The 13,876-nt window shown below is 37.3% G+C and overlaps 1 protein-coding gene across 4 annotated transcripts in view; it reads left to right on the forward strand.

Moving 5' to 3' along the window:
• The window catches only part of clasp1a (cytoplasmic linker associated protein 1a), a 60,495-nt gene that overhangs the window by 19,268 nt on the left and 27,351 nt on the right, over window positions 1-13,876 (forward strand). For 2 of the 4 annotated variants that reach the window (XM_079618756.1, XM_079618757.1), the window contains exons 3-13: window positions 70-145; window positions 644-739; window positions 3,484-3,554; window positions 9,551-9,694; window positions 10,953-11,029; window positions 11,124-11,216; window positions 11,327-11,472; window positions 12,015-12,150; window positions 12,986-13,056; window positions 13,168-13,227; window positions 13,712-13,789. In XM_079618756.1, the coding sequence (XP_079474882.1) occupies window positions 687-739; window positions 3,484-3,554; window positions 9,551-9,694; window positions 10,953-11,029; window positions 11,124-11,216; window positions 11,327-11,472; window positions 12,015-12,150; window positions 12,986-13,056; window positions 13,168-13,227; window positions 13,712-13,789 (929 nt within the window). In that variant the 5' untranslated portion in view covers window positions 70-145; window positions 644-686. Of the gene's footprint in view, window positions 1-66; window positions 146-643; window positions 740-3,483; window positions 3,555-5,442; window positions 5,571-9,550; window positions 9,695-10,952; window positions 11,030-11,123; window positions 11,217-11,326; window positions 11,473-12,014; window positions 12,151-12,985; window positions 13,057-13,167; window positions 13,228-13,711; window positions 13,790-13,876 lie in introns of those variants that run through there. The other 2 variants (XM_079618755.1, XM_079618758.1) reach the window with 2 other exon arrangements.

Below are 13,876 nucleotides of genomic sequence, written 5' to 3' on the forward strand. Positions count from 1 at the left end.
CCAAAGGTACCGTAACCCCCATGATGCACTAATGCTGCCCTCCCTGTCACCATCACTTCTGTTTTTCAGATACGGTGCCCAAGGCTTGACTCTGAGCAAAATTGTACCACATATATGTAATCTACTTGGAGATCCTACAAGTCAGGTATGCACATTTGTTGTAATCGAATATATTTGTATAAGATTCAACATTAATCGGCATGACATGGCTTTTTTTTACCGAACAATGGTTGATGGTAACAACATTACACAAAGCTATAGTGACCTCTGGTGGTGGTTTCTAATTTGCAATTGCAAGAAATGGGATAATGTACATTTGTTTTCATCAAATATATATGATAGATATAGTATATAAGAGTGTTGTTAACAGACACAGTGAAAAGCATTTCAAACAGCAGAATAGAAAGTAACACCTCCATCACAGGATTAGTTTTAGTGGGACAATTCCCTTTTTTATATGACATTTAGCACACACACACACACACACACACACACACACACACACACACACACACACACACACACACACACACACACACATATATATATTTAAAGGCCAAGAAAGTGTTAAAAGTGTCGCCAAATAGTTTAATTGCACAGTTTAGTAACAAATTATGAAGTTGTTGTCCAATTATCTCCCCAGGTCCGGGATGCGGCCATGAGCTGCCTTGTGGAAATATACAGACATGTTGGAGAGAAGGTTAGGATTGACCTCAGCAAAAAGGACTGCCGCAATCAAGTAAGCTCTTCCTTTTTTACTTTTTTGGTACCATTTCACAGACAATGGATCAGCTTTACATCTACACTATTAGAGCATTTATAACACTTCCACTCTTTTCTAATTCAGATGGTCATTTCTGTCTAATTCTGGGCTCATCTGTATGTTTTGGAGGTCTTCCCTTCTAGATATATGCTGCATCTGTTTATTTACTTCTATCAGGCATTGATAAATCTAGACAGATGTTTTTCCCAATTAGTAAGGGTTTCTAAACAGAGTGAAAACATTTATGTCTCTATAAGTACTGTAATGATTTGTATTCACTTAAGGGGGTAAAGTGGCTCTTCATACAGGTCATTAGGTGTTAATTTCCCTGCGGACCCAGAATCAGGCCCTACCCTCTAACTTGATACTAATATGCTCTTAGCGACTAACATTATGTGCTCAGAGCACACTATTTAATTCATCTTAAACTTCCTTACAGCTAGCATTCAGAACAGCTCTATAGGTTTGAGTCTGCAAGCGAAAGCATACCCTATAACCCATAATACTCCACAGCAAGAACTGACTGAAGTTGAGTGCACAGAGAGGAGGAAGGCATGCCAGCATTTGCTTGTGGTCTGAATTTGGTTGTAACATCTGTTAGGTGTCCCTCCCCCTTAAAATCTGTCCATGTCTCCAGGGAACGTGCAGGCATCTGTTTCTGTGATCTTCTCAGTGGTTATAGACTTGAAGACTTTAAAGGCAGGCTCATTTGGAACATGCCTGGGGAAAACAGTTTGCTGTGACTTCGGACACAAAGTCAAACTGGCAACTAGCTTGTGAGCATCCTGGCTGAACTAAGTGTACTGCAACTCCAATATCTTTGAATTAGTTCACCAAATCTCATTAACTCAATAATTTGGGTCAAACTAAAATATTTAAGCTAATGCTAATTCTTTTACATTTCAGAGAGCTGTGCTCATTAAATTTGATTTATTAGATTAATATCATTCCATGCTGCCCTCTCAGCTGGCTTTATGCGCATCTGTGCCTAAATTCTTTGGGTCTATACCAAATTCTGTTACTATAAATGATAACCACACAGTTAAAATGGCCCTTGGAGGGATCTATGAAAGAATCAAATCCTCGTTGCTTTCTCGCTAAAACCCACATTTAGCATTAATCAAGCAGACATTTTGAGTCCTAAGCACACTGACAACCTGACGTTTTTTTCAGCGCTGCTGTTTTTTCATAGAGTGCCGTGAATGTCTCTGAAATTCAAATCTTCTCAGCTTAATTTAGAGGCACACAGTCAGTTTGCTTGGATGCAGTTAATAGGGAAAGAAATCTCTTTTGAACACTATAGTAAAGAAGGGTTTAGCAAGCAACACTTCCACTTCTCTCAAATTGCATAAAGGGCATCCCATCTCATTTGCAATTCAAAATTCTGTTTTGGAACATTTGGTAAAGCAGAAATGACGGACTTAAATGTTTGCATTTGTCAGTCGTTGTCTGCTGGGATGCCTTAATTTAAAATTAAGTCCTAACAGCATGATTGTTGGGAACAACACCCTCTTAAATATTAATGTTACAAGGCTTTACTTACTTGTCCTAGTTAGAATTGAATGACTTTGCCAGTTGGAGTTTTTAACATAAACATCATTACAATATTCACAGTGTTGCTTATTTTTTATCACCAGCAAATATCACTGCAGATAATTAATATTTTGGATATTCAATTTATTGCCCAGCTCTATTTTGAACCTTTGCCGCGCTCTAAGGCAGAGATGTGTCAGCCCGTCCAGATTCAGCATGGCAAAAGAACATGAATCAGCTTTGATGCTCTGGGGATCAGCCTCTGACTCGCACAGAGAGTCTTCTGAGAGGAATGTTCAGGATAAAGGATTCTCAGAGGGTATTACAGGAAGACAACATCCTCAGCTCTGTGAATGCGCAGTGGGAGGAGTTTTAGGGAGCAGCGCAACATGGTTCGGTTTCACATGCGTTTCCCAAATTGTTGCTTCATTAAAGAAGTCATAACATAATTGAAATCATTTTTATTTTTCCTTAGATCTACCACTGGTGTTTCTTTCATTTAATAATAGTAGTATTGTATACAACCATCTCTTTGACCCTTAAGCAATATTTTGTTTTTGCTACTATAGCTTTAAAATGTATAATTGACCTCTGTTATGATTGGCTAACTTCTTAGCACATGGGTTACTCTTACTTCTGGACTTGCAGGTTTGCTGTGGGGTCAAATATAGTTGGTGCAAAGCCTGCAGTGCATTACACTGACAGGATCACAAAACCATCCTTGCTGAAATGTCACATCAATTGTTACATCACAGCCAGTCTCACTCAGCCAGACTTGCGGCTAACGGCAAAAAGTCTGGTCCTCATTGTCGTTTGTTCTGGCCTTGAACCACCTATTTAGGCCGCCTGACCCGACATGTTAAGCAACCAGATATTTTACGGTCTGTTGTGTCCATATTTTATGAGTTAGGTCATCATGTCATTATGTCTACAGCTAATAGTTTAACTATTTAAGTAGTAGTGGGTACTTTAGGATAAAGGGAGTGACCAAATGAAAGGTATTTCCATTTCACAGACATTTGCCCTGCTTGCTGAGAGTGTTTCCTGTTACATTTGCAACACCTGTTTCTGAGGATTGTGTTGTGTACAGTGAGGGTCATATTGGAAAACTTGCTGTTCTGAAGGTCTAGTTGTTGTTTTTCTGTAACTTAGCAATGTTTAACTTTGGATTTAATCTTTTTTTACAGGTTGAATGTAATTTTCAGCAGATTTGATGAAGTCCAAAGATCCGGGAACATGATCCCCTCATCAGGTTCAGGTAGGAGCTTTATATTGGAAACTCCAAGAATTCAAATGTTCAAAAAGGCTTTTAAACATCATAGCGGGGATGTTTACCCTGGCTGTTTTCCAAAACCTAGTTCTACTCCCTACATCATCCTAACTGAAATGGGACCTTATAAGTGACTGATTTGTAAACCTCCAATATACTTGAACTAAAGAATGAACTGGTGTGATGTCATTTCGAACAAAATCAGGCCAAAACGAAGTTCGTTTTGTGTTCGTTTCGGGAGTTCGAAGCCGCTTGCCAAAGCAAAATTTACAAAAAAGTTCGCTCTGGCAGGTAAATGCTTTCAAACTACTATTGGTCTGTGGCGATTACTTAATTGGTAGATGTGCTCTGAGGCTCTGCCGCCTTTGACATAATCTTCTTTGGTTAATTTCTTCTGTTCAGTGCCTCAAGGTTGTAAGTCTGCGTTTGAAAACATGAACACACTGGAGAGCCATTTAAAAAAATGATGACTTAATTAATTTGAGCTTTTAATCAACTCATGAACCCTAGAAACCCTGCTGTATATTCAGGGTTTTTCCAGAGTCAGAAATGGTCTTTGGTGGTGGCGAATGGGCACGGTCATCACACACACAGTACAAAGTACCTTACCCATGTGAACTGAACAAAAACTCAGCTGTGTTGAGTGGATTCTGACTAACTTTAGCACATCTGACTGGCCACTGCATGCACACACTCAACAGTTATGTCTGTAATTAGCTACATTGCTTAACGGTGCCTGCTATAGAAACCTATTGATGGAACCTTTGATAGAAAATAGATATATAATAGTTTACAGAGCGCTTACACAAACACTCAAGGGAGCGTTTTAAAATGTTTTAAAGCAGCCGGCTATCCGCGAGTACCGGAACTGCAGAATGGCAGGTATTGTTACATTAAACATTACATTTCATATAAATCCAAACAGTCATGCTTAAAGATGGCCATCTTTAAATATCTATGCAAAGGCCAGAGCACTGAAATTAGATAAATGTATATTACATGTATAGTCTCTTTATAGTCTCTATAGTCTCACTTTATTTGCTTCTATTTTAAAATATTTTTTGGGAATATTTTAGAATGATTATCAAATCAAAATACCAAAATATGTATTGCAGTGATGATAAAAAAGAACTGAAATCAGATGCGTTTCTGATTTTTTTTATTTTTTTTAATATATAAATATTTTTGCTGCAGGAACAATTTGCTTTCTCACGTCACTAGCTTTAAATATGCAAATTTTCCTCTTTCCTCCTCTGCAGCCCATGGCACATTATATTACAGGATTTGTACTGGTTTTGCATTTCAGTAAGTGGTTGAAAACAGCATCTGTATTATAAGGTTCATACTCAGTTCATCAACAATTAAAACTGTCCATTTTAATCGATTCTTAATTTATAAGATTTTTTTATTGAATAATATTATTTATATAATTATTATTAGAAAATAAAAATCAATAAACAAATAAAATAATTACAATTATTAAAGGCCACTGACATATTTAACACTGTTTTCTTCTTGTAGATAGATGCATTACTTAAAAACTCTTTAAAAAGGTTCAGTCTCTGCACAAATATTTATAGCATTATATAATAGGAAATGTCTTTCATTTGCACTGCTAATATTTTGAGTAAATCTGTTGTGTGAGGGCCAGAGAATCCGGAGCGTCTTTCCTGTGCCGAGAGTTTAGTTGGTGTAAGGATTAGGAATATGTTTCAAGACCAGCGAACATATACTAAAAGATTGAGGAGCTGTAAAGGACAAGCAAACAGCCCCAGATCCACTGTATGTAGTATATGACATTTACAGTCTTTACAGGGGACATGTTTTCTAAGTCCTTTATTTAAAAGAGTTGGTGGCTTTTGTCTTTGGTGAAGTCATAAGACCAGAGCAGCAGGAAGGGAAGGGAGGGAGAGGCGGAGACCCGAGAGAGACTGCTAGAGCTTTGTTGTGTTTGCAGTGTCTGTGTGAATTGAAGAGACGCTTGCTCTATGACAACCGGAGAAGGTAAGGATTGGAATGGAAATGGCGGCTTTAATGTGAAGGACGAATAAAAGAAATGCTGGGCACTAGCAGCCTTAAACCTCCAGCTGCTGTTCTGCCAAGGGGATGGCATGTTTATCTGTGTTTTCGTGTTTACAAATGATAACGCTTCTGAGATATTCATATTTCTGTTCTGAGTTCTGGATATTGTTTTGCGCCGGTTTCAAAGCATTTTATAAATGGAAAGGCAGTGTATCCATAGATAGACGTCATTTTGGAAGAATAAAACGTCTCTCGTAGATTTTCATGGATTCAGATATGCATAAACTAGACTTGTGTCTTTTTTCGAACACTCAAGAAACACGTCTCGCTTCTAAAATATTTTAATTTTGTGTGGTTTATGCAGTCTGTTACAATTTGTCTCGTTGGTTTTTGTTGCATTGTATTAGCCAAATATAGCTCCATTACTGATGTGGATTTGCTCATTTTGACTACTCAAGTGTTTTTCTAGTGACTGCTATTTTATTTGTGCTTTTTTTAATGTTGTCCTATGCATCTGATGGATTTCTATGGTTGTTGCATAGTGTATCTCTCTTTTTTTTTAAACGACTCACAGCAGAGTGTTGCATTTTTATTTACAACATTAGCCTAAAATAATGCCCAAATAGCTGTTTAGTTGTGGTTAACATTATATTTTCCCTGCCTTTATGATACTAGCCAAAAAATAAAGCCAATGCTTATTTTTGTCTTTGCAATAACAATACTGACGATTCATGCACAATAAAAGACCTGGAATTTGTATAAAAGATTTCATGTTTACTTTAAATAAAGTGATCAGCAGATTGTTTTAAAGCAAAATCCACTGCTAACACTCCCTGATCTTATTTTAATACCAACTGACAGCATGTTTCCTTTCCCCTCTGAATACACAGTGATGCAACAGATCGAGGACTTGTGTTCTGCTCAGAACACAATACTTCACTTGTTCACCTTCAGCAAAGTGCCCTGCTCCAACCTTTTGCTGTCACCTTAGCAATGCCCACATACTGTTCAACATAGTGATGCCGGCACCTGTGAGAACAGGTTATGAGTTGCACGTGCCTTATTGTAGTAGTGATGTCTAAGATGCCCTGTGTTATACTCCAGGACACACTGCAAGAAGTGATGAGAAAGGAAAACCAGTATATCTTCTTTAAATACATTTAACAGTTGATATCGGGCCCAGAAGCGTAGTTTGAGAGTGAGATTAATGGATCAGGGCATTTGTGTGTGTGTGTTCATGTCCTACAGCACTGTTATGTAAACATGTCACTTGGGTTATGAGCTTTTTGTGCTGATGACACGCTCAAAGTCACTCTGACATGTTATGCTGTGTCATCGGCTCTGTCCAGTCAGCAGTTAAAGAAAGTTGTCATCTCGCACAGTGGTGGGTACTGTTGTCACTTCAGTGGCCGTGTAAAACAACACCGATTTTTGACAGGTGTTTTCACCGGTCTATAAGCACCCCATGTTTGTGTGGTAAACAAATGACAATATTTCAGGATTAAAACGTAGTTTGTCTTCAGTCGTATGTAAAAGAGTGATTTAGGAGCTGGGGGAAGCTCTTTGTTCAAAGTTGGCAGGTCATGCAGAAAAGATTATATCCTCCTTTCCTTTTCCATCTGAAATTATGCATTTCTCAAATTCAAACCTTCAGTGGCGGGGAGATTAAGGCCAGTTTCAAGGGTTTCTCCGATGAAAAGGACGTTGAATTTATTAAATATTGCAAGCTTGAAAACACTTAAGCAAGTGTGTGTTTTAGGGACGTTTTGTTAGAACCAATGCTGCTAAAGTATGACTAGTTCTTTCATATGATTTCATTTGACATGTCGCCACTTTGATCTGCCACACAATCTTCAGGCGGTATAAAACAGGGAAAAAAAGTCTGATTAGCCATTTTTACTCCAAAGGAGACGTTCCTTTTCAGTTGAATAAGAGCTCGCGGTTACATTTATTTGCACAGCAGTTTTATGATGCACCATTTCATTTTCTAGGCCAATTAAGCGAGTTACAGAGCATGCTGTTGAGTCAGTAGCGGCCTGCTTCTGATGGATCTCAAGTCAAAGCAAATTGTTATTAATATCATTGAGTGAAATAATACAATAACCTAGCTACTGTGAAGGATGGCTTTGTGACATTTTTGACTGTCAATAGCTATCTGCCCACATGCTGCGTTATGAAAGATGCCTTTTGTGGGCATCCGCTGTCTTCAGATGTTTGATTTACATACACATGTTCTGTTGTCCCTACAACCCACCAATGATACTGGGCTGTATTTTTCAGCAGTCAGCAATCAGCATACCTCTCAGTAGGCATTCCAATGGGTTTAATTAGAGCACACTGCGACTGCCTTCCTCCGCCCACTCTCTAAATGACGTTTCTCAGCTAAATGCTTAAAAAACAGCAATCTGTTTATTTCCTTTTGCATGCATGTACTTTGGTTTGACACATTGCACTCTTAATCATTGATCAAACAGTTAAAATTAAAACAAAATATTTCAAATCATTTAAAAAAAAAACTTTGAGAAGAGAAAATCTTGGCACGAGTCTAAAATATCCATCTTTAGGAGAATTATCATAGGTGGTTTATAAAAGAGGATTTTGTACCATAGTCAAACAGGGTCTCCTCTGCCATCATGAGGACAAAAACAGAGGCCACCCTGTGACGAGACTTTGTAATCCAAGTCTGCTTAGAACAAAAAATATAATTTGAAAGTTTTCTTCCCTTGACTGTTTTGGTTTGTTTTGACTGGTTTGTTTGCACTGTGCTCTGCAGGCTTGTCAGGATTATTACATAAGTGTCCCTTTGTGGTTTATTTGATTTAATCCTTAGGCACACTCCCAATCACAATGCCATTCAAACATGTGAACACTAAAAATGCTATGAAAAATGCTTTCAAATTAGAGCATGAAATAAATCAAATTGCATAATATATATGCTAACATTCTATGTAATATTCAACAAAATATATCAAATATATTTCAGTAATATAATATTAAAGTAACTGGGTTCAAAAAACAGTATGAATGGAAAATAGACTGAATTGTTTTTTTTATATAATTTATAATTCTTGTTAAATTCTGATATGTGCATTAATTATCCAATATCCATTATTTTAGGATATCATGTATTTTATTGTTGTTTATAGTTCAGTGTGAATAAATGACGACTTAATGATCATGTGTATAATCTGAACCAATTTATTTATCTGTATGTCATTTAGTTGTTAAACCGAATTGCAGGACAGCACTAGTGCTCCGCAAGAATCCGGCTGCAGCATAGATTCATCCTGTAGCTCCTTCCCCTTCCTCTCAGACTGCTGGAATGTGTCCATGTCCGCTCATTTGTTACTTCGGCTTATGTCCGCAGAGTCCCTTGCAGTAGATAAATCTATGAATTTTCTGAACTATAACCTTCTTTAGACATCACTCAAGAATGTTTGAACACTAAAAATGGTCTTTGGCTTGGTCTTGCAGTATGAGGAAAAGCCTTGGTCTTCATTCCACATTATTTACTCTGAAGAAGGGGAATTATTACAATCAAAATATGCTGGTTGGCAAATTGTTATGATAATGAATGTGACAAATTAGTGATAATTGGTGATGAAATATTGACGAAGGGAGAGAAAAGTAAATGCAAGCCTTCCCTTGTGTTCTCAGGAAGTGAGTACCGGTATTTCCTGTGGTGTTCGTTTTGTGCTCTTCCAGATAAGATTAATCTGCTTGTCATATGTGTTACCATCTGATTCACTTGTGTATCCTTCTGAATGAGCCCGAAACGGATCCAACTAGTTATTCAGACAAACCATAATGAGTCGATTTCGAAAACATACTTTTTGCAACTCCCTCGTCATTGGTTGCTGCAGTTTCAGATCAGATGGATGATGACCTGTCTTCTTGATTGAGAGTGCAGCAGTGAACATATTTGATGAAACATTGATCAATGTCGCTTGTGTTCCCTACAGATAAGAACTTTGATGACGAAGACTCTGTGGATGGGGGCAGGTCCTCCTCCTCTACCTCTTCTAAGGGCTTCTCCAGCAGCAGGAGAGGGGGCAGCATGGGCTCGATGAGACGGCCCAGTTCTGCCTCTGGATCCAGGACTACAGGTAAGACCACAGCTACTACAGCACAGCCCAGGTTACAACTGAGAAACTGAAGTCGGATCAGAGTAAACTGTATCACTGTAGACATCCATAAATACTTCACATAAACATGTTGAACAAGGAGAAATCAAATTGTTCTCAGAAAAGATTATCTTTCGAAAAGCTTGCAGTTTTCCATTGTGAGAGGAGAAGAAATATTGAGAAATGACTGAAGTAAAATAAGGACTCTGTTGGCTGGCCAAATCAGCAGATTTCTATATTATGTAATAGTCTTTGATGTATTAATCTCAGATTTTCATGTGACTTGCATGGTGGTTTTAAATAGAAGGCATATACTGTATGTATTTAAATCCATCCGTTTAAAACATTAAAATAAATGCTGTCAGTTGATTAAAAAAATAATCACACATTTTTCTGTAATTAATCGTGATTAACTGCACCTAACATTACAGGTTTTAATATATTTTTATATTGTAATACTTTCTCATCGAATCTCCAACATAATGTAGAAACAACATAAAGATTTTTACTAAGCACTTTGAATGAAGGCCAGGATCTGATTCTGATGTCTCTGTTAAATATAGAAAGAAATTCTAAATTTTAGCCATTAATTATAGTCATTCAACATTACAGTATAATTGACAGCCATTTTAATAGGCTTTAAAAAACACAACTTAAAAAAAGAAGTGAAGAAAGTGAAGTGAAGGCCAGGTATGGCAACCCATACTCGGAATGTGTCCTCTGCATTCAACCCATTCAAGTAGTTAACTCATATATGTTTGCATTAATTTTACATTACTGAGATATATTACTGATATATATAATGTTGTTTATTTTGAAAGAAATTCTAACTTTTATTCATCAAGGATACGTAAAATTTATCAAAAGCGATACGTGTAATTACACAAATTATTTGTTTCAAATAATCTATTTTTAACTTTTTATTCATCAAAATATATCACAGCTTCCAGAATGATTTCTGAAGGATCATGTGACACTGGAGACTGGAGAATGGCTGCTGAAATTTTAACTTTGCCATCACAGGAATAAAATGCATATAAAATATATTAAAATACTTATTTTATTTTGTAACAATATTTTGCAGTATTATACATGTTTCCTGTGATTTTAATTTGATTGAATTACAATGTTAATATACAATAGAATTGTGCATGTAGATTAGAATTGGCAAGTTTCACCGGTATTGGCATTGAGAGCTAAATCTTTTTTTAAATATAATTTTGTGATTGCAATGCCTCAGGGAAGGACAGTGTCAGCGCCGGAGGTGTGGATGAAGAGGATTTTATCAAGGGTTTTGAAGATGTACCTGCAGTGCAGGTAATGTATCTTAAATGGACATTATCATCTAATTTATCATGGATTCCTTGAATTTAAATATTCAAAGCAAGACATACATGTTGTTCGTTTTCAGATATATTCCAGTAAGGATTTGGAGGACTCTTTGAATAAGATCCGAGAGATTTTGTCAGATGACAAGCAAGACTGGGAGCACCGCATCACTGCTGTAAGTCGCTGATTAGTTTCACCACTTCTTTTGTCCACAATACATGCACTCCAGCTTGAATAACTTGTCTTCGGCGTGGCACTGAAGGAACTCTTATATCATGTATTTAGCTGAAGAAAGTGCGGTCACTGGTTCTGGCGGGTGCGACTGAGCATGAGGGTTTCCTTCAACATCTACGTCTTTTAGAAGGTGCCTTCAAGCAGTCAGCTAAAGATCTTCGGTCACAAGTGGTTCGAGAGGCCTGTATCACGCTCGGGTATGAAGCCACTCTTCTCTACCATTTTCTCTTCCAGTCTCTGTAAAAATGTTTTTTTTTTTTTTTTTTAAGTGTGATCTCCACTACCAATACCGACTTGTTAAGAGTTAGCTAGAAGGTGCCACCTTTAGATGTCCATTGATCAAAGACACACTTCAGCAGCAGGGCAATTTTTCACAAATCAGTTTTAAAGGCACTTAATCTTATTCCGAAACATATTCTATCTCAAATATCATCGGGATACAGCATTAAAAAGTGCTGTTTCAAGGGGTAAATGAAGCTGTTGTGCGGGTCTCTGTGATTGAGCATGACTCAATGTCGGTATTTAATTATTCTGGGTTGTAATGTGTTTCTAATGAAGTGGAACTGAGCTGACTGGAGCGTGCAGGACAGCTCTTCTGCTAAAGTGCAGCCACTTGATGGATATCTAAACAAGTTCCATGCCTTAATGTCACACAAATTTGATTAATTTCCATCTAGACCTGAAGTTTACGTATCTTATATTTGTGTCTTGTTGATTGGTGGTTTTCGCTGTCTCTCAGGCATCTGTCTTTAGTGTTGGGGAATAAATTTGATCACGGGGCTGAAAGCATTATGCCTACGCTGCTCAACTTGGTGCCCAACAGCGCCAAAGTTATGGCCACATCCGGAATGGCAGCCATCCGCATCATCTTGCGAGTGAGTTCTGATGATTTACTTTTTACTTTTTCACATGCATTTATACATTAAGAACCCATTCTGGGCAAGTCAAAATGTATTTATATAGCACAATTTACACAGGCAAGCTGACCAATGTGCTTTACATAACAGCATAAAAGTACACAATAGACATAAGAAAAAAAAAAAAAAAAAAAAATATATATATATATATATATTGAAAACAGAAAATTAAATCTAACAAAATGAATGAAAATGATTAAATGAAAAGTAATTATTTTCCAAAACCTTGTGAACTGCCTTGCTGTCTACTGTGTACATAGGCAGCTACCCTCTAAGGCAGCATCCTAACTCATTTTGAACCTCATAAGAACCTCAGTTGAATTGGGATGCTCTAAATGGGCAGAAACTTCACACATAGCGAAGTTACAAAACGAATTACAGGACACTACTCTCATTTGGATACTAGCACTGCACATGCTCGTCACTATATTAGCTTTAATGAGCCCTCAGAGGCTTCAGGCTTTTTGTGATTTACACTACCTTTCAAACTTTTGCGGTCAGTGCGATTTTTTTTTTTTTTTTTTTTAAATGGTCTAATAAATTAAGACTATTTAGTATGGACATATTATAAATGTCCTGACTGATCAAATTAATAAGTTGTGCTTTTTTATTATAAACATTTTTTTTTTACTGTATTTTTGATTAAATAAATGCAGCCTTGGTGAACATGCTTCTTATAAAAAAAAAAAAATTTAACTACTGTTCAAACATTTGGGGTCATAACATTTGTGTATTTATTCTATGTTTTTATTCTAGCACCAAGATTTATAATTGTGCTTTTTGTCTTTCTCAGCATACACACTTCCCACGCCTTATCCCGATCATCACCAGCAATTGCACTTCTAAATCTGTGGCTGTTCGAAGGTAAACTAGACCTCCCTGAGAGATCTGTTTAAATTTTTCTTTTTTTGCAGAACATAAATCAGAAAGGCATTGTCTTCCAATATAAATACTTGTTAATTTTCTCCCCATCAGACGGTGTTATGAGTTTTTAGACCTATTATTGCAAGAATGGCAGACACATACTCTAGAGAGGTGAGTGGAAAATGATTGATGATGTGTTGAGAATTAAGATATTAGTTTTTGTGAAGTGCTTTTTGCTCCGGATGTATCTCATAGAACTTAGTACATGCATGAATTTCTGTTTATTCCTTCTGCTGCCAAGCAGTCACCCCCTCCCTTTCCTGTTTTTGTGACATTTAACTGGTGAAAACATGTGTTACTTATCAAAGCTCGGCTGAACGGGCAACTGATGATTCTTTTCGCGGGTTGAATTGATGAGCCAGGGATGTGTGGCAACCATGCGTCCCAGCCGTTTCCATGGCAATATAGCCAAGAGCTCTTTTATAAGGAGGTCTGGACTCCCCTTATCCTCTCTTTCCCACTGTTCTGCCTTTAGAGAACTGGGAAAAAAGGTCTGCCGTCTGGTCCAGAAAATTTTAAAGGAGACTCAGTGAATTCACTGTTGGTTCTGCAGACTGTAAGAAACTGTATTCATCATGTTTCCTTACTACCCTAGGCATGTGGCGGTTCTCACTGAGACCATCAAGAAGGGGATCCATGATGCTGACTCTGAGGCCAGATCTGTGGCCAGGAAGTAAGTCTGTTTGCCTTTTTTTTCTTTTGTATATTTGGAGTCCTTGGTTGGACGTTGCATGAACAGCACTTCATTGAGATATTCATT

This window comes from Phoxinus phoxinus, assembly GCF_949152265.1.
Source record: "Phoxinus phoxinus genome assembly, chromosome: 7".
Taxonomy (NCBI): domain Eukaryota; kingdom Metazoa; phylum Chordata; class Actinopteri; order Cypriniformes; family Leuciscidae; genus Phoxinus; species Phoxinus phoxinus.